At 44.2% G+C, this 21,485-nt stretch overlaps 1 protein-coding gene across 14 annotated transcripts in view; it reads left to right on the top strand.

The window, feature by feature from the left end:
- Nucleotides 1-21,485, top strand: part of EXD3 (exonuclease 3'-5' domain containing 3) — a 347,824-nt gene that overhangs the window by 109,908 nt on the left and 216,431 nt on the right. For all 14 annotated transcript variants that reach the window (XM_014570610.4, XM_006117367.5, XM_025181796.3 and 11 more), the window contains 4 exons: nucleotides 3,874-3,927; nucleotides 4,718-4,857; nucleotides 7,070-7,161; nucleotides 18,176-18,249. In XM_014570610.4, coding sequence (XP_014426096.3) covers nucleotides 3,874-3,927; nucleotides 4,718-4,857; nucleotides 7,070-7,161; nucleotides 18,176-18,249 — 360 coding nt within the window. The remainder of the gene's footprint in view (nucleotides 1-3,873; nucleotides 3,928-4,717; nucleotides 4,858-7,069; nucleotides 7,162-18,175; nucleotides 18,250-21,485) is intronic.

Genomic DNA, 21,485 nt, shown 5'->3' with positions numbered 1-21,485 from the left:
GTTGTTCCAAAACCAAGCATGACAATCCCAGGCTATTCTGATAGGGTCAGACTGAAAAATGCAAACATGCTAAGGTTTAGCAAGTCACATTTCAGGCTCACACTCTCCCTTATGTCAGCCCTCTAGTGATGTCTTGCAATAATATAATTAAAGCATGTTCATGTTTATAGTCTTAAATGGATTAGATTCAACTGATGTTAGAATATCCATTATATTGTTTTTTTGCTGTAGTGTCGCTATAGGGCAGACTTTTGTTTTAGCAAGATCAGACTAACACGGCTACCTCTCTATTACTATTCAGACTTTCCTGAGCTGTTTTGTGGACAGTTAAAACCTTCCTGTGATGCATTGTACCGTAAATCACTGATATGTTACCTGCATTGTAATTTAGGTTTTGTGGGGGATTTTCCTTATTTAATTAAAAAATTAATATGTGAACCCTGAATAAGAAAGTAAATGAGTGTTATCATATGATAGTTCTAATTGGAAGATGGGACCTTAAATCTTTTCTTTTTTAATTGTATCTGTTAGGGCCAAATTCACAAGATACGCTCTTGCTGCTTTATGCAGCTCAGGCCCATCCCCAAAGACGCTGGCCAAACACACTGACTAGTTAAACTGGGTTGAAAGCTGTGTTATGTCACCGGAGATGCACAAAACAGCCCTGTCCAATTCATTTTCCCCTCCCTTCTGTCTTTCACACTATGACGTGCTTATGTGCATACATGCAGATTTCCATCCAGATTCCCTCCAGGTTCCTCTGCACGCAGCCCCAGATTCTCCTCCTTTGTGTTCTCCACAATTCCCTCCCTGCACGCACACCTGTTTTCTTCCCCTCCCCTGCTCTGCATGACACTGCACGCATGTAAATGCTCTCTCACTCATTCATCTGAGTTTTCCACTCTCTTTGAGTAGATCTCGTGCAATGGGGAGTATCTGAAAAGAAATACTTAGACTTACGGGTAAATGTTTTCAGCTGAACATTTTCCCATCATTAGATGCGAACACACAAAATCTTCAGGTAAACAAAAATTACCTTCTTTCAAGTGACCTCCACCTTCCATCATTTCTAATGGGAGCAAGGGAGGTTCAGGTTGGACACTAGGAAAAACTTCTTACCTGTTTTATCTAGGAATGGTCCAGGGCAGGACACTGGACACTCTGACCTCTCAAGGTCTCTTCCAGTTCTAGTGATCTATGACTTTATAATGGTCACCTCCAAATTGTGCTCAGGGAAGATGAAGGCCCCTGTGGGATGAGGTAGAGAAGAACACTATGAGGCATAGGTATCAGAGTCTTCTCAGTCCCATTTTAAGGAGAATATCTTGATTGAGGGCAAGCTGGGAACATCTGTCCTCGTGTGAACAGATCCTTGGATCGTTTTTTGTTTTGTCCACATGTGAAGTTTATTGTGATTGCTGCTTGACCAGACTCGCTGTCTTCAGCGGACTTTGGATCAGACCATTGGGAAGTCACATTTTGCTCCTATCTTTTTTTCCCTGTATCAGTCAACCAGTTAGTACCTAGTCCTCATCATATGCCTGCCCTCCATTGGCTTGGGACCAGAAAACACATACACTTTTCCCATGCTTCTATTTCGATCCACTTTGGAAGTGAGTGGGGTGGATGTGAAGGAGTTAATGTAGCTTATCTGGGTTATTTCTTTGCTGTTATTTTTATTCGCACTGGAAACTCTGTATTTGGAACACGTTAGTAGGAACAGAAAAGGCAGCATATGAGTATTCACCTTTTTGACATCAGATATGTTGGTTTCGGGGTGCATTTTGGGGCCTTCCTAATAAATGCACGGTGTGTGCAGACATTATATGGATTTTAGGGTTCCTGGATAATGTGCTGAGCAGATCATATTTAAATGGAAGGTGTTGATCTTGCTTAGTGGTGAAGACAGTTTGGATTTGGGATTCTTATTTCCTTGCTGATCCAGTTTTGATCTGAGGTTTCTACAACTAAATTAATATGATTACTAGTTTCCAGTTATTCTAGTTACTTCTGGTCCAGTGTGGAGTATGCACAAATACTGTTTCATGGTGGGGTGTATCTTTAAGTATCCGCTGATGCATGCCATCTATATGTTGAAGTATTTGTTACTGGACAGCAAAATGAGTCCCTGAATGAGATGATACATGTGTGGAAATTTTATCCTCTGTACAAAAAACATAAAAATAGGCCGATTTCACTGATTTTTTTGTGGTGGAAACTGAACAATATTAAACATTGCAATAACAAAATAAATATTTTGCAGCCAAGTCAGTTGAATCTTCATTTAGGCATGTCTCTCCTTATATTACTGATATTGTAAACATACTGATACTCTCTCATGGTCTCCTTTCTGTTCAAAGAAATGGACTCTGTAAATAACTCCTGTAACAGGGCTTTCTATTTGTTATAACACTGATAGTCATAAAATCAAGAAAAGTATTTCAACAAAATTGGGGGAGGATGGCTCAGTGGTTTGAGCATTGGGCCGTTAAACCCAGGGTTGAGAGTTCAATCCTGGAGGGGGCCATTTAGGGATCTGGGGCAAATCTGTCAGGGATGGTACTTGGTCCTGCCATGCAACTGGACTCAATGACTTCTCAAGATCCCTTCCAGTTCTATGAGATAGGTATACCTCCATATATTATTATTAAATCAGTTAAGTATGTGCTTAGTTTGAGATTTAACTCACTGAGACTTAAGTACATGCTTAAGTCATTTGTTGAATAAGGATGGGTTTAAGGACTTGTTTGTGGGCCTTGCTGAATCAGGGCTCAGCGAACATGTTTTAGCAACCCCCTGGCAGAATGATATGGGTGTATTGATTTTCAATTCACAATCAACGGTTATCCATTGTTTTGCATCACTTTACTGTAGTAGGGCGGAAGTTGTATCTAGTAGAAGAGGAAAACTGAAGCCAGTGTGGAAGCAAGTTCTTGGAATTAAAACACAGAATGGGAATTCAAAAATTCTTTTTTTGAAGTGGCTCTGCCACTGACTGTTTGTATGACTTTTGGCAAATCATCTTACCACTCTGACATACTTTCCTCATCTGCATATTTAGGATACTGATTCTGATTAACTTCACCTGGGGATTACAAGCCTTAGTTCATCAATGGTCACAACACAGCATAAAAGGAAACAATCTAATTATTATCATCTTTTTATTTGTGATTCATTGCATCTAGGGCAGTGTTTCCCAACCTAGGGGTGGCCATTACATTTCGAAAGGGTCGCCAGGTGTCTTCCCAGGTGGCTCTTAAGGAGCCATTCACACATTTTTTGAATTGCCCTGGGTCACCAAGTCTTCCTGAATTGTCAGAATGGGTCCCCATCTGGAAAAGGTTGGGAACTGCTGATCTAGGGCATGTGGGGGGCTACATTTGAAACATCTGTTGATTTTTTTCAGATTTATGAATGAGATGTTTACACAAAATATAACTGCATAGCACAATTGATAAGCACTGAGATTCGTGTTCAAGTTAATTCATGAATATCTTTTTTATTCAGATTTTAAATGTATATTCCTGGAGAAAATTAACTGTCAATTGAGTCTTTCCAAACACTTGATTAGAGAGCCTGTTTTTTCTCTCTCTTTTTTTTAATAGTGTTTGATCTCAGAATTTTTCTTCTGAGGTTTAATACAGTTTAAAACATGAAATGCCACTGATAGTGTTTTTATGGATTTCTAAATGAAGTCCATTTGCATTTATTTAGTACATTCAAAAGATAACAGTAAAAAAGAATCATTCTGTGAAAAATGTGTATAAAAGGTCTATCTATATGTCCATTTAGAAACACATCCATTTATAAGCTCTCCCAAGCATACGTCCTCCGCTGCAACAAGAAATATTTTCTACCTTTTGTGTTTTCTAGGCAGCCATTCTGAGTATAAAGCTAAAATTACAGCTAGATCTAGATGTGGAAAAGGTAAGTCTGTTTCCCCTGTAGTCTTCCTGTCATCAGCTGTAGGCTTTGATAAACAAGATGCATAGTCTTTCAAAAAAGTGGAAGTTATATACCAATAGTAAGCACTAATATCTGATTTGTAAGAAGTCACTATGGAGCTGGAGCTGCTAAAATGACATTTCAATCTGTGAAATGACTGAAAGATTGTTTCTATACAGCTTTACATCTTCATAGAATATTTTTCTAACTAGGATCTGAAATATCAGATTTGTTAATTCTGTTTTACAAATTATTGTTTAAATACACAGCCAGTCCCATCTCCTCCCCAGCTCTCCCTATTCAGAATAATGGGTGTTAGAAGATAACTCAAGTATTTTCTACTTGTGTGGTAGTAAGAGGTGGCATGGGGGAATTAAATAAATTCTAATGCCAAAAGTTTGTAATGTTATAGCTTAATATTTATGTTGAAAATTCTGTGAAGAAAACTCCCTTTAGGCACATTTGAATGTAAAAATATTTGTTTAAGATTTAAGCAATTCAGAATCCTTTTCTGAAACACTTACAGACCTCAATATAGAAGAGTTTGAGCCAGAATGTGGCCCATACTGAGCAACGGTGCAGGTGTATAACTCCCCCGGTCAGATTCTGAGCGGGAGCAAACTGGGACTGCTCATGCTTCTGTGCCTGGAGCCTGGGAGTGGCTGGACATCTGGCCTGCTTGAAGCAATGCCGTGGGAAGTAGTCTGCACCAGGAATAGAGCACAATGTGTCTGAAATTCTTTGAAAGTGCAAATCTGTTTTTCCTTCCTAGATGTGCACGCCATTGCTACTTCAAGAGAAAATTAACCTTGTAGAGACTTATGTGGCAGAATACCCTGATCTCCAGTGCAAACTCTTGAAGACATTGGATATGTGGTGTGAACCTGGTTTTAATACTGCAGATGTTTCAAGGTAGAAGATTATTCTATTTTGTGTTTTGCCCTCTTATTTTCAAACAGCATACAATGTTATATGGCATTATGAGCAGGTGCTAAATAGCTATGAGGTAAGACTAATATGTTCTCCAGTGTTCTTTCTAATAACATGGTGTGAAAGCCATTCTACTAGAATTTTTTGAGGGGTCAGCAAATATGTGGACATAATATACTTAGATTTCCAAAAAGCCTTTGACAAGATCCCTCACCAAAGGCTCTTAAGCAAAGTAAGATGTCATGAGAAGGGAAGGGTTTTTTTCATGGACTGATAACTAGTTAAAAGGCAGGAAACAAAGGATAGGAATAAATGGTCAGTTTTCAAAAGGGAGAGAAGTATCAGAGGGGTAGCTGTGTTAGTCTGGATCTGCAAAAGCGACAAGGAGTCCTGTGGCACCTTATAGACTAACAGATGTATTGGAGCATAAGCTTTCATGGGCAAAGACCCACTTCGCCAGATGCATGTCTAAATGGAGAGAGGTAACTTGTGGTGTCCTACTATGGTGTGTACTGGTACCAATCCTATTCAATATATTCATAAATGATCTGGAGAAAGGGGTAAACAGCGAGGTGGCAAAATTTGCAGATGATACCAAACTTCTCAGAGTAGTTGAGTCCAAAGCAGACTGTGAAGAGCTTCAAAAAGATCTCACAAAACTAGGTGACTGGACAACAAAATGTCAGATGAATTTTAATATTGATAATTGCATATTCCAACTGAATCCCAACTATATGTATAAAACGATAGGGAATTAATTAGCTGTTACCACCCGAGAGAAATCTTGGAGTAATTGTGGATACTTCTCTGAAAACATCCACTCAACATGCAACAGCAGTCAAAAAGGTGAATGGTGTTAGGAATCATGAAAAAGGAATAGAGAATAAGACAGAGAATATCTTATTGCCTCTGTATAAATCCATGGTACATCCACATATTGAATACTGCATACAGATGTGGTTGCCTCATCTAAAAAAAGATATATCGGCACTGGAAAATGTTCAGAAAAGAGCAACAAAAATGATTAGGGGTTTGGAATAGCTGCCATATGAGAAGAGATTAAAAAGTCTGGGACTTTTCACCTGTTCACCTTTGAAAAGAGACAATTAAAGGAGATATGATAGAGGTCTATAAAATCCTGACTGCTGTGGAGAAAGTAAATAAGGAAAAGTTATTTACTTGTTCCCATAACACAAGAACCAGGGGTCAGTAAATGAAATTAATAGGTAGCAGGTTTAAAACAAAAGGAAGTTTTTCTTCACACAATGCACAGTCAAGGTGGGGGGAATTTGCCTTGTACTGCATTAACCAGTTAAGATCTTTATTCAAACCTAAGTTGATAGTGTTGAACTTGTAAGTGAACTCCAGTTTAGCAGTCTCCCTCTGTAATTTGTAGAAGGATGGCTTCTTTTAAATCCATCACTGAATGTCCAGGAAGGTTAATATGTTCCCCTATAGGTTTATGGGTGTTACCATTCCTGATGTCTAATTTGTGTCCATTTGTCCTTTGGTGCATGGACTGTTCAGTTTGGCCAATGTGCATGGCAGAGGGGCACTGCTGGCACAGATCACATTAGTGGATGATGTGCAGGTGGATGAGCCCCTGATGTTGTGGCTTATGTCGTTAAGTCCTGTGAATGGTGTCGCTAGTATAGAGATGTGGATAGAGTTGGGAATGGGGTTTGTGCAGGCAAAGGTTCCTGGTTAAGTGGTGGTGTGGTGCATTGTGTGGCTGCTGGTGAGTATTTGCTTCGTGTTGGAGGGTTGTATGTAGATGAGGATTGGCCTGTCTCCCAAGGCCTGTGAGAGTGAAGTTGTAGATTGTCAGTGATGTGCCAGAGGGGTTTTGGCTGTAGGTGAGGAGTGTTCTGTTATTTTCCTTGTTGGGCCTGTTTTGAAGTAGGTGACTTTTGGGCACTCATCTGGCTCTGTCAATCTGTTTCCTTGCTTCCCTAGGTAGGTGTTTTAAGAATGCTTTATAAGCAAGTAGATGTTTTCAGTGAACTCTGTGCACAGTGACTTAAATACCTATTTCTTAAGCAGACCTAGTTGGGCTGTGAGGGATGCTGGAGGAAAAAGAAGTTGCTGCCACCACCCAGCTACAGACAACATCCCTGCTATTAAAAGGGAGAAGTACCGTATCTGCTTGCATTGATGTGATGTTTCTTTCTAGTTTTGTTTGTTTTGTTTACAGGCAGTATCCAGGTTTACGACCTGACAAACTCAACCACAGAATGTTAAGCAAACTGGTCTTCAAGCTCCTAGAACAATATAACCTAGATCCAGGTATGTGATATGACACAAAATCATTTAATCACCTTTCTAGTGAACAACTGATAAGCTAATCTGTTTTCCCACATGTCCAGCGAGGAATGCCTGCTGCCATTAGGACCTTAATTGGTGGTGTTTAAAAACAAAGACTGAGGATGTGGGGATGCAGGAGTTTGGGGATGTGAGAAGCTCAGGACAGGGGGTTCCAGTGTATGATAGGCTCAGATTTGGGGTCAAGGTGGGGGTTACGATGCTGTGGCCAGATGAGGGCTTGGCCCCAGTTGGGGGCTTGTTGGCCAGGCTTCATTTTTAAATAAAATATTATGTCAAACACAAAAGGTTTTAGCACTGTCTTTATTTGTGAGGGGGCGGGGAACCTGTTTTGAGTCAGGGAGTCACTGACCCACAGAAAAGTCAGCCAGGGCCACACAAGTGAGATACAAAAACACAACCGCTCTAAACCCCTCAAGCCTCACTAATGTGGCCCCAACTGTGCTGGTGGGGACAGGGTGCTGTGGCAGGGGACAGGGTGCCGGTGGATACTGGGGCAGGGGACAGGGTGCTGGGGAAAGGGGCAGGGTGCTGAGGCAGGGTGCCAGTGGTTGCTGGGGCAGGAGATACGGTACTTGTGAGGGTCTGGGTGGGGGGAAGGGACAGGTACCGGTACCTGGGAATCCTGCAGCTGAGTGTCAAAGCCCAGGAAGTGTGCGGGCTGCTCCCCTGTCCCCCAACAGCGGCTCAGTACCTGAAACACCAGTCTGTTTTCATTGTGACATTAACAAGGTAATGACTTCTGGCAGAATCTTCAGGTACCCTTTATGATTTGCATCCTGTTTAGTTCCCTAACTCCATCAGTACCACAGGATATTGCATATTTACCTGTTTTCTGACACTGAATGTTATGTGCTAACCTACACAGTGAATCTCATTTCACTGTGTAGTGACACTGTGTTGCATATTCATCTTCACATCTCCAAAGTGCTGTTCCAGCATGAATAAATTATCCTCACAAACTCTCCCCTGGAGTGCCTCATTGTAATTCATTCCCATTGTATTGGTTGACAAACTGGGGCACAGAGGAATTAAAAGATTTGTTAAAACTATACAGCAGGTTGATAGTTTACCCAGAGTTAGACCTAAGGAGTTTCTGTCCTGTAAGCCTGGACACCCACAAGGCCACACTTCCTAGTTAGTTTGTAAAGGAAGCTGAAGGAATTGCTCTTCCAACCCTATGAAAGACCCACATGCAGTGTAAACTGACTGTACAGGAGAAGTGGTGAAATTATCCATGTATGAAATGCTATCAAAGCACAAAGTGAGCAAACTGAAAAAACAGATTTATTTCCTGTAACCTGTGCTTTTCGAGTGGATAGTACCTAATTATCAAGGTCTGCAAATCATACATAATGTATAAACTACTATCCAGTATAGCTACACAGTATCATTAGTACCCTCACCTACTGTGAGTGAGTTTTGAGCTTCTCCAGGAATTTTATTAGTACCCTACCAGATTTGTCCATGGAACAGCATTTGCTGGATTAATGACTGTAGGGTATGTACCAGCAGTTCTGCAAAAAGAGATTGTGGAGATGCAGCAATGAGTGACTTTGAAAAACTTTAGCTGTTTGAAGGATTTTGCCTGTTCTAATAGTACTCCCCAGGTGGAAGATAGAGGCTATCCCTGGAATCTGGGTGGAACTTGAAGTGTGCTTCCCCCATGTACATTCGTATTTCCAGAGGGTTTCCTCCTCTTTTCCTCAATATGGTAACTGCAGTGTAAAAGAGAGGTGACCACCAGCTTGATCTGTAACATTTTTAATTGTATTATTGTTAGTGTAGGATTATAAAAGCAGTGGTTCAATTAAAAAAATCAGCTCTTGAATCAGTGTTCCTCATAAGCTGTGTGCTTGTGCGGCTTGCTCAGGAGAGATTTCAGGGCTGTCCAGCTGATTAGCAGAGAACCCACAGCGAGGTTTGTGTTTCCGCAGGTGGTGCATGTTCACTCATGCCTCACTTCACATAAAAATGTATTCTGCACATGGATGGAAGAAATCCGCATATGGATGGAAAAGATTAGAGGGAACGTTGATCGGTATTAACATACCACGGATCTGCAGAATTACTTTGAATCTTACATCAACTTTATTTTTTATTATAAACTAGCAGATATACCCGTCATGTCTTAGGTCTTTAACTCAATGAAGTGTTTTTTTTAATAAAAGGAAAATGTATCCAGGAGGCCCTTGACTTGCGATCGCCCGAGTTCCGCCCCGCCCCCCTTACAGCCATTTTTGTAAGTGTGGAAGGGGCCGGAAACCCCTGACTTGCGTCCTCAGCCTGCATTTATGATGGCGCCTATCATAAATGTGGGTTCGAGTTATGATGCCCCCAACTTGCGACACTTCCCCCGGAACCAGTCACATCGCAAGTCGGGGGCCTCCTGCATGCTTAATTTAAATGATTGTATTTTTCAAAAATACATTGCTATTTTTATAAAGTTAATTTTTATTTCAGATTTCTTTAAAAAAGGGGTTGTTAAAAGATTTACTGTCTATTTTTAGTAATTTTTTTAAAATGGGAATTCCATCAGGTGTATTTTTTCTTCATTCCTATAAACTCTTATCATGCACTATGTTTTAACTTAAAAGGGCTATAGTCAATTTGATTTCCAATAACATTGTTTCCTAGTTTTCAAACCTTAAACATTGATATCACTGTGTCAAAACAGAGCACTACTTCAGATTCCTCTGTTTTATTTCTTTTCTGTAAAGTTTATTGAGAAGCAGTCCTATTCTAGGTTTGTTTTATTTTTGTCTGGTTCATCTTAGTTCAGTCTCTTTCAGCATTCACTCAGTTCTGTCCATTTTGAGGGCTGTACGTGATTTGGTGATTCTGTCTCTTTTCTGTTTGGTTTTATGAGAAGCAGTCCCGTTCTCGGCACATCCCATTTTCCTGGCACAGCCAAACCCTTTTGTTGCTTTAAGTTATGCTAAGAGGAAGCTGTATATTGAATTTGCTGGTCCTAGTTCTCACCATTTAGGAGGAGTTCTTGATCAAACAGAGAAGCTCTCTAGAATATATACAGGTTGAACCTTTCTAGTCTGGCACCCTCAGGACCTGATCAGCGCTGAAGCAGAGAATTTGCTGGACCACTGAAGATCAATTTTATCTAGCAGCATCGCCAACACTTCCATTGCTTACTGGGCTCTTAGAAGACATTTGGGGAAAATTAGAGCTAAATAACAGCACAGAACACTGAGAGCCAGGACTGGTGCCGGTAAACAAATTTTATGGGACATTGGGAAACTTGACCACACCCATGGTAAGTGGACATTCGGCTAACTAAAATAATTCCAGACCACGGATGCTGTTGGACCAGAGAGTGCCAGACTAGAGAGGTTCAGCCTGAGAAATTCTGTGTCTATGCACAGGCCAGTGTTCCCAAAAGAGCTCATGCTGTAAGTCAGGACATACATTGGCAGGTATTTGTTGTTTTTGAGGACTTGATTCCAATTGATACAAATATCAGCCTGGATTCACCGCTGCAAGTTGCAGCCCCCTCTGAATCAGCAGATCCCTTTGTCCACAGGGGAGGGGCAGGCAGCTGTACACCTCTGCTAACTCAGGTATTCCACATAGTGGGAACATTAAATTCCATCTGAAATTCCATGGGATGCTCCATTGGAGATGTGTTGAATCAGAGCATCTTCTATACACCCTGATCCTCTCCGCCAGCCCCATCTCCTTTGTGCTGCTCCAGTGGCCCTTGCGCAGGGATCTGCTGATTGGAAAAAAATGAGGTCAATAGACATAAACTCAGTTTGAAGTTGCTGACTCCCAAGCAAATGTTTATTTTTTTCTGGAGAAAATCAGTAACACTCAAGCTCAACTTTCTGGCATATATAATTGCTAGGAGGAAATGGCAGTGGTTGTTCTTGGCCAGTTTCTCCTGTAACTCAAGTCAGGATGACCTCATGTACCAAATTAGAGACCTGGTCTAATCACCTTTTACGATGGCTTTGACGGAGATAAACATGAATGAAGACAGTTTCACTTTTACAACCTTAATGCTGTAGCACTTCAGTCTTAAAGGAGTTAACATTAGTTCCCATTTGCCTTCTCCTCTCCCTCCCCCTGTTCTGCCTCCCTTCCTGACATCTGAGTTTAAAAAAATTCATAGGGAGAGGAATCAAGACTTTTTTTGGGGTGAAAATTTCTTTTTTTTGACCACCCCTTGTTGTGCGTAAAACTCATGCACATTCCAGCCAGGAGTCTGAGGCCTCCTTTCCCAGCCACATGGCCTCATCCTCCTGGTCCTGCTCCATGCCACAGTCCCTCTGCTGCTGCCCATCCCTCCCCTTGCACACTCCTTTCCACTGCTGGCCCCCTGCCTGGGAAAGCAGCTGAGCCAGCAGTGGCAGAGGGAAGAGGGAGGGTGCTTTCAGGAGGGAAGGTGGGAGCAGGGCTTCTTGGCATGGGAAAGCATCTGCGTCTCAGTTCTAGGTGAGTCCCAATAGCTAGAACTCACCCTTCTCCCAGTGCAGTGAACTCACAGAGTCCTACGCAGGATTTAGGAGCTGGCCAGTCCTTAATGTGTGAAACTCCTTATGTTGCTCTTGAGCTTAAGGCCTATGAGACAGACAGAGGATGATGCAGTGGTATCAGCTAGGGATGTAAAAATTCATTTAAAAATCCTAGTGGTTACTCAGTTCCACATGCAGCAGGCTGTGCAGTATAGAGCTTACACAGAACCTGCAGTGAAGTATCCCAGGGAGGAGGCGTCACTGCGGGCTCTGCAGCCAGCTTCCCAGGAGCAAGCCCTGTTCCCGGGGAGCCAGCGTGTAACCTGCAGCAGGAGGCTGGACAGGGCCCGCCAGGGACAGGGCCGATCTGGTGGGTTTCGCGGGGCTGGAGCAGCCACCTGCCCAGGAACCGGTAAGCATCACTCGTGAAGGGCCTCACTTACTCATTCACCATTTACAGCCCTAATAGCAGCAGATGGGGCCACAGAGCAAATGAGCAGCCACATGACAGTTCCATGTATCTTATTGATTGTCCTCCTCTTCTGCCCTGTGCATGCTCCCTGCTCTTGAGACACAACTGTGATTTCCTCATCGCTGGGCTCCCTTGGCTTTCCCAGTAAAGTGGATGTGAACTCTGTGCAGTTAACGCAGTTGATATGGAGTTGTCCTCACACATAAGGGGAGAGCGGTCTGTTTGGGTATAACGCGTCTGCTCGCTGTTATGGGATATTTACGTAAGCCCTTCTGGAGACCCTCTGGGACTGACGTAGCTGATTTACAGATACTGGTAGTCAGAGAGGAGAGAATAGCTGGGGCTGGAATAGTGTAGCTGGTATTCCAGCCTCTTTCCAAACAGTCCACATACGGAAGCAGAGTAACACACTCCACATTAGAACTAATTTTGCACATTGGCCCTGCTGGTCTCTCTCTGGAAATGAGGGTTCCTGCCCAAAAGTGAATAATAATAATTAGGTAGCATCAGGCCTGTTCACTCTAACTTGCAAGTGAGGAGATGGAAGTTGCTTGCCCAGCCAACTGAAAGATCCTTATGGATGTTGCCTCACTGCAGCATGAAAAGTCTGTTGTCTCCCCACCTTAGCCTTACCCTGTCAGATGGCTTCTTCGCATACAGAATACGGGCTTCTTTGTTTTTGCCACCAGCTTTTCCCTTGGGTTGAATCCTGAGCTGTGTTTTGTACAAACCTGGGAAGCCCCAGAATAGCAATGTACACGATGGACTGAGAATGATTGTTTCTCCTGTATTTAAACAGCAGAGGGCAGAAGAAGGCTGTTCAGAAATCTTCCCATTAGTTCAGGCAGTGCTTTTTTTGTGATGGTACTGCCCGGTATGCAGTACTGGCACCTCCAGTCAGAGCTCAACAACTTCCCCTGGAGTACTGGCATTTTTTTTTAAATAAAAGAAAAGCACTGAGTTCAGGTATCATCACTGCTGTTCTTAGAGACCCAGAAGCTCTAGTGCAGTGGTCCCCAACCTTTTGAGGTTGTCGGGCGCCAGGGGGCGTGGCCGTTCGCCCGCCGGGCACCCGGGGGGGCGGGGACACTTGCGTGTCAGGGGCGGCCCCCCCCATAGCTGCTTGCCCGGGGGCGGCCCCCCCCATAGCCACTTGCCTGGGGCTGGGGCCCCCCCATAGCCACACGCCCGGTACCGGGGCCCCCCCCATAGCCACGCGCCCGGGGCCGGGGTCCCCCCCTGCAAGCACCCCGCAAGCGCCGCACGGCCGGGGCCGGGGCTTCCCCCCCGCAAGCGCCGCGCCATGTGCCCGGGACCAGGCCAGCCCCGAGCACCTGGCAGGCGCATGCAAGTGCCCCCGCGGGCACCGTGTTGGGGACCACGGCTCTAGTGCATACCAGAGGACAGCCGCTGCGGGCAGCTCCACCAGGACTTCACAGGGTTTCTTTGCTTTAACTCGGGGGTGAGGGAAGCCTTTTTTGGGTTGGGGGCTGCTGACCCACAGGAAAATCAGTCCAAGGCCAGTCCATGGGAAGGCAGCTGGGGGCTGGAGTGCCAGCTCTAGCTCCCTAATGCTGGAGGGAGAGCCCTGAACCTCAGGAGCTGGATTCAGGCAAGCTGGGGGCCGCATGTGGCCCCTGCACCTTAGGTTTCCCACCCTGCTTGAAGTATTTTCAAAGGATGTTACTCTGGAGTCAGGTGAAGGAGGGGGATATTAGAATGACAGAGAAGACTCTTGATCTTTTGGAAAACAATAGACAAAGTAACATTTGTTCCCTCAAATATCATTTGGTTGTATGAAGGCAGAGTAGGAGGAGACCTTGTTCCAGTACATTAGATCACCTGGGTTGGAAACCATTGTATCTCAGCACTTGCGGTCACATACCCATGCAGTGCTGCCTGTGGAAAATACTTTGGTGAATTCAAATTGCTGGAGATGTGAGTATTTGTCATACAAGATCAGCAGCGACTGCCTGGCAGTGCCCACTGACTTGTGCACTGCCTTCTCCCAATGAGGAGAGCACAGAGCACAAGTCACCATTTGGTATTGGGGAGGGCAGCATGCCTGCATAATTACATGCAGGGCAGCTGAGCTCAAAACAGTAAGCAGAGCAGTCACCTCAGGCATTGTGGGATACTGGAGGAGGCCAGTTCTGGCAATATATTGAAAAGTAGCATCTACACCAGGGCTACTCAACTTTGGAAGCCCCGGGGGCTACAATGATACTCACAGCACATGCCGAAGGCCACAATTTAAGTGTGGTTGCATATACATGCAAATAGCTTATTTCACACTGACAGGCATGAATACAATGCATTTCCCACCATGCCCTGGCACTCCTGGCACCTCCTCCCTGGGGGCTAGAAATGCCGACACCCTGAATCCACTTGTTGCGGCCAGCCTATATGCTTGCATCTTTCAGTGCTCACCCCACCTGGGAGATGCCTCGCCATCGTGGAGCGTGTTCCCAGTGGAGGCCATGTTCAAAGGATCCCACATGTGGAGTAGAATCATAGAATCACAGAACTGGAAGAGACCTCAGGAGTCATAAGTCCCCTGCCCAAGTCAGGACCAATCCCAACAAATCAACCCAGCCAGGGCTTTGTCAAGCCGAGACTTAAAAACCTCTGGGGATGGAGATTCCACCACCTCCCTAGGGAACCCATCCCAGCGCTTCCCCACCCACCTAGGGAAAGAGTTTTTCCTAATATCCAACCTAGACCACCCCCACTGTAACTTGAGACCATTGTGCCTTGTTCTGTCATCTGTCACTACTGTGAACAGCCTTTCTCCATCCTCTTTGGAACCTCCCTTCAGGAAGTTGAAGGCTGCTATCAAATCCCCCCTCACTTTTCTCTTCTTCAGACTAAACTAACCCAAATCCCTCAGTCTCCTCATAGGTCAGGTGCTCCAGACCCCTAATCATTTTGGTTGCCCTCCGCTGGACTCTCTCCAATGCGCCCACATCCTTTTTATTGTGGGGGGCCCAGAACTGGACACAGTACTCCAGATGTGGCCTCACCAGAGCCGAATAAAGAGGAATAATCACTTCTCTAGATCTGCTGGCAATGCTCCTCCTAATGCAACCTAATATGCCATTTGCCTTCTTGGCTACAAGGGCACACTGTTGACTCATATTCAGCTTCTCATTCACTGTAATCCCCAGGTCCTTTTCTGCAGAACTGCTACTTAGCCAGTCTGTCCCCAGCCTGTAACAATGCTTGGGATCCTTCCATCCCAAGTGCAGGACTCTGCACTTGTCCTTGTTGAACTTCATCAAATTTCTTTTGGCCCAATCCTCTAATCTGTCTAGGTCACTCTGGACCCTATCCCTGCCTTCCAGCATATCTACCTCTCCCCCTAGCTTAGTGTCATCTGCAAACTTGCTGAGGGTGCAATCCATCCCCTCATCCAGGTCTTTAATAAAGATGTTGAACAAAACCGGCCCTAGAACCGATCCTTGGAGCACTCCTCTAGAAACCAACCGCCAACCTGATATCGAGCCGTTGATCACTACCTGCTGAGCCCAACAGTCTAGACAGCTTTTTGTCCATCTTACAGTCCATTTATCCAATCCATACTCCCTTAACTTGCTGGCAAGAATATTGTGGGAGACCATATCTAAAGCTTTGCTAAAGCCGAGGTATATCACATCCACTGACTTTCTCATATCCACAAAGCAAGTTATTTCATCAAAGAAGCTAATCAGATTGGTCAGGCACGACTTGCCCTTGGTGAATCCATGTTGACTATTACTGATCACATTCCTCTCTTCCAAGTGCTTCAAAATTGATTCCTTGAGGATCCCTCCATGATTTTTCCGGGGACTGAGGTAAGGCTGACTGATCTGTAGTTCCCTGGATTGTCCTCCTTCCCTTGTTTAAAGATGGGCACTACATTTGCCCTTTTCCAATCATCCGGGATCTCTCCCGATCTCCACGACTTTTCAAAGATAATGACCAAAGACTCTGCAGTGACATTTGTCAACTCCCTCAGTACCCTCGGATGCATTAAATCCGGCCCCATGGATTTGTGTATGTCTAGCTTTTCTAAAAAGTTCCTAACCTGTTCTTTACCCATCAAGGGCTATCCATTTCCTTCCCATACTGCGTTGCCTAGTGCAGTGGTCTGGGAGCTGACCTTGTCCATGAAGACAGAGGCAAAGAAAGCATTGAGTACTTCAGCTTTTCCCACATCATCATTCAGTAAGGGAGGTACCCTTACTAACCCTTACTAACACACCCTCTCTAACCTTTCCTGTTACCCTTCACATCCCTTGTTAGCTGCAATTCCAATTGCGCTTTCGCCTTCCTGATACCCCCCTGCATTCTCGAGCAATATATTTATCCTCCTCCCTAGTCATCTATCCAAGTTTCCACTTGTTGTCAGCTTCCTTTTTGTGTTTAAGCTCACCAAGGATTTCCCCGGTAAGCCAATCTGGTCGCCTGCCATATTTGCTTTTCTTACTGTGCATCGGGATGGTTTCTTCCTGTGCCTTCAATAAGGCTTCTTTAAAAGCAAGACACGAGAAGTCATTCTTCCGCTCTACACTGCGCTGGTTAGGCCTCAGTTGGAGTACTGTGTTCAGTTCTGGGCACCACATTTCAAGAAAGATGTGGAGAAATTGGAGAGGGTCCAGAGAAGAGCAACAAGAATGATTAAAGGTGTAGAGAACATGACCTATGAGGGAAGGCTGAAAGAATTGGGTTTGTTTAGTTTAGAAAAGAGAAGATTGAGGGGGAACATGATAGCAGTTTTCAGATATCTAAAAGGATGTCATAAGGAGGAGGGAGAAAACTTGTTCATCTTGGCCTCTGAGGATAGAACAAGAAGCAAGGGACTTAAACTGCAGCAAGGGAGGTTTAGGTTGGACATTAGGAAAAAGTTCCTAACTGTCAGGGTGGTCAAACACTGGAATAAATTGCCCAGGGAGGTTGTGGAATCCTCATCTCTGGAGAGATTTAAGAGCAGGTTAGATAAATGTCTATCAGGGATGGTCTAGACAGTATTTGGTCCTGCCATGAGGGCAGGGGACTGGACTCGATGACTCTCGAGTTCCCTTCCAGTCCTAGTGTTCTATGATTCTATGAAAATCCTGCCAGCTCTCCTGGACTCCTTTCCCCTTCATGTTAGCATCCCAGGGAATCCTGCCCATCAGTTCTCTGAGGGAGTAGCCATGATCTACATTGATGCTTTGTCACTTTAAACTTCACTGCTGAAATATTTATGCCTCTTTTCGACCTGGTTTAATTTTGTCAGTAAAACAGCAGTTGTGCCACCCAGAGTAGCACTGTAGCATGTACACTCCACTGGTTTGTGAGCAGAAGCTGTTTTTGTTGACAAAGCTGTGTAGTGTAGACAAGGCCTAAGTCAGGTTTTCAAGGTGATTTATGACTTTAAATGTCAATGAAAGTGAATGTGATTTAGGGTCCTAGGTCAGTGGGTGCTTTTGAAAATACATCCCTTGTCTTTACTCTTTTGTATTAGCTTGTTTTTGGTACTGGGACATCTTGGTGCATCACAGAGGCATGTGGTGCATTTATTGCAAACAAATATCTTTCTCTTTGAGGTGTGGGTAATTCTGGGTTTTTTAATTTATTCTTTGAATTTGTGCTCACTAGCTTTTAAATTTGTATACATTTTATCTGTATTGGGATCTGTCTTTGATATTTGGGTTATATATTATGTCAAGTGCATATATCTTTGAGGCTTAAAGGGTTTTTCTCATCAGACCCTCAAAAACAACAACAACAACAAAAAACATGGTGGGGTAGCGGCAGAAAACTGCCTATGTTTTTATGTGCCAAATTGCAAACTGTATTTATGGGCTTGTTTACACTAAAAATGCAAATTTGGTCTTTAAACACAGTTAATATGCTCCTGACCCTCTGTGTTTCAAGTTTGGGTCGCATGGTGTGTTTGCATCATTCAAAGTGATTATTAAATCAGGAAAGAAAAAAAGACTCTGTAGAAAAGAAAACTTCAAGGAAGTTTAGATGTTGTATTGACTTAAAGGCCTTTCTTTTGTTTCAGCTCTTTGTCCAAATGTCATAAATCAGCGACATCTAGGCTCTCTGAAATATCTCTTCTACAAGAGGTTTGTTGAGGTATGTTTGTACAATGTGAGTGTCGGTTTATTTTTGTCATGATTAGAAAAATATAATAGAGATGATAGAAATGTGAGTGTGGTGTTCAAGAAAGTGTAGTCATGCTGTAGTGATACAAAATGGCACTGAAATCATTGTTCCCTGAAAACTGAACACTTTGGCAGGTGCCCAGGAGAGATTCAACTGCTGCCAAAATGATTAGCAGAGCACCCACAGCCAGCAGCATATGTTTTCACCGGTGGTGCACATATGTACATGCTTTGGTGCATATAATAACATTTATTCTGCACACGATGTAAAAAAATAAAGAGAACATTGATTAAGACTCAGAAATCTCTGAAGTGAGTCCATGGACCGAGACATTCTAGACTGATAACTGTAATTCCAAATTATGGGTATATTTTATTAAACTGTGTTGTAAGGGACCTTCTTTGTCTTACAAGCCTCAGGATTTTTCCCTTTTGCAAGATGGGCCTGGGATAGATCAACCCATATCTGACATGCTGGGTAGTCTTTACCCTAGCAGGTGTTCAGGCGTGGCTGTTTCCCCTGAGAGAAGAAACACAGCTTCACCTCCTGGAGATGCTTAAATCCTTGCTGCCACAAGCCTAGTAACAGCTTGTCTCCATCTTTCACTCCTCCTCCATTCTTTCAACAAGGGAGGGGCTTTAAAAAGGTCTCAGGTGGTCTTAATTAGATTCAGGTGGTGCTAATTAACCTGAGGTAACCCCTTCTCAGCTGAGCCTGACTGACTGTAGTAGCCTCTTCTCAGCTGATCCTAATTGACCTGAGATAACATGTTCTTGGCTGGTAGGGAAGAGGGTCTTTAGCATGCTGGGGCTTACATCTCTGCCTTCCCTGACCCTCTTGCAGGTGGCTGGCCTGACTTTGGCCAAGTGTACACTGGCAAGTGACTGCGCAGTAAATAAGCTCCCCCGAGGTGTCCATACTGGCCAAGCACCTAGTGCGCACTAGCTCTTCACTTGCTATGCTCTGAGTCATTGTATCCCAAGTGGTGTTGAGTGTATCCCCCGAGGTTCCGCGAGTAAAAATAAGGGTTCCGTAAGAAAATTCCGTTCCAATCGCTTTTTATGATTACAAGAAATAATAATTAATATTATGTTATTTTCATTTTTAAATGTGTGCAATTAAACTAAATGTTGAGCTCGTGACCTTGTTTAGCCTTTGTTTATTATTATATTTACTACTTTGTGGTCTACTTTTTCAGCCCCATATTGTTGTTGTTAGTTGTCTCTTGGGAGCCGAGGAAGACATGTTGGGCATTTCATTTGTGGAAACGCATGTGGCTCTGGAGCCCAAAGATCGAAGCAGACATGTGGTTACAGATAGGGCATGGGACACCGATTGTCAGGACAGGAGAGAACGCAGCTCTATGTTGTCTTTCATGTGCAGCAGCGAGGCGTTGGTGGCGGTCGTCCTCAAACTTTGTCACTGCTTTCCTCGTAAGAGAACGCTAATTGGTCCTGTCTGCAGCAGCTAGTTCAAATTGTCGAGGTTGAAGGCCTGTCCACTGCAAGTTGGTCTGCAGGTTGTCCTTATACCTCTTCCTCGGGCATCCCTGTTTGCGACTACCACGTACCAGCTCCCAGTAGAACAGCTGTCTCGGGATCCTGCTTTCGTCCATGCGGAGAACATGGCCAGACCATCGAAGCTGGGGCTGGAGGATCTTGGCTTCGATGCTTGTGGAACTAGTTCTATCAAGCACTTCTTGGTTAGTAATTTGGTCCTGCCAGCATACTCGCATGAGTGATTGTAGGGAGCGCATGTGAAACTGCTCCATCCGCTTGATGTGCCTACGGTACACGGTCCATGTTTCATAGCCATACAGGAGAGAGGTGAAGACCATGGCATTATATACCTTGAGTTTAGTTGAAAGGCGAATATCTTTGGGCTGGAGAACTTTAATACGCATCTCCCAAGTGCCTGACTGGCTTTCTGGATCCTTGCTGTAATCTCTTTGTCAAGGGATCCATCACTTGATATTGTATTGCCCAGGTACTTAAAGCTGTCCACTACCTTCAGTTGTGTGTCATCGATAGTGATGCATGGCTGTGGAGGAGCACTGTTTGGTGCGCTTTCTGAGGCTAATTGCGAGACCAAACAGTTTGGATGCTTCAGAGAATCTGTCAGTGATGGTCTGCAGGTGTTTCTCTTGGTGTGCCATTAGGGTGCAGTCATCAGCAAACAGCGCTTCAGTGATAAGCCTCTCCAGTGTCTTGGTCTTTGCAGTAAGGAGTCTCAAATCAAACAGTGAACCATCCAAACAGTATCGGATGTAAATACCAAGATCTGGGTCTCTGACAGCATGCATGAGGACTTGAGTGAAGAACAGGTTAAAAAGCACCGGGGCGAGTACACAGCCCTGCTTCACGTCATTGGAGATGTTCAATTTCTCAGCTGGCACACCATCCGAGAGTACCGCTCCTGTCATGTCGTTGTGAAACAGCTTGATGAGTGAGATGAACTTCGGTGGACAACCCAGCTTCCTGAGGATGATCTAACAATGCATCTCTGTTAACCATGTCGAATGCCTTCATCAGATCAATGAAGACAGAGTACAGGTTCATATTCTGCTCAAAGCACTTCTCTTGCACCTGTCTCATTACAAAGATCATATCGACAGTACGGCGGAAGTCACACTGTGACTTGGGGAGACTCACTTCTGAAACTGTCAAAATCAGCCTGGTCAGGATGATGTGGGCGAAGATTTTCCCAGCAACAGAAAGCAGCGAGATACCTCTGTAGTTCCCGCAGTCAGCTCTTGCACCCTTATTCTTGAACAAAGCAACTATCACGGCATCACGGAGGTCAGATGGCATTTCTTCCTCTTCCCAAATACTGGTCAAGACATTATGAAAAACCTTAAGTGACTCCCCATTAAATGCCTTGTACAGTTCTGCGGGAATTCCATCTTTGCCGGATGCCTTGTCGCAACTCATCTGCCTGATGGCCTTTCTAACTTCGTCAATAAATGGAGGCTCTCCCAGGTCTTCAAGGGTTGGCTTCTGAGGGATCTGTTCCAGTGCTGACTGATCAACTGATGATGGACGATTCAGGAGCTGACTGAAATACTCTTTCCATTGGTTAGTGATGCCAGCCTTATCCTTGATCAACGTGGCTCCATCTGCAGACAACAAGGGGGCAGAGCCAGACTTGGAAGGACCAAAGACTGACTTGATGGAACTGAAGAACTCTCTTGGGTTGTTTAAGTCAGC

Source organism: Pelodiscus sinensis, chromosome 23 (genome assembly GCF_052426305.1).
Source record: "Pelodiscus sinensis isolate ZL-2025 chromosome 23, ASM5242630v1, whole genome shotgun sequence".
Taxonomy (NCBI): Eukaryota; Metazoa; Chordata; order Testudines; family Trionychidae; genus Pelodiscus; species Pelodiscus sinensis.
The sequence above is the reverse complement of the archived record's forward strand: the minus strand, read 5'-3'. Positions and strand labels throughout refer to the sequence as shown.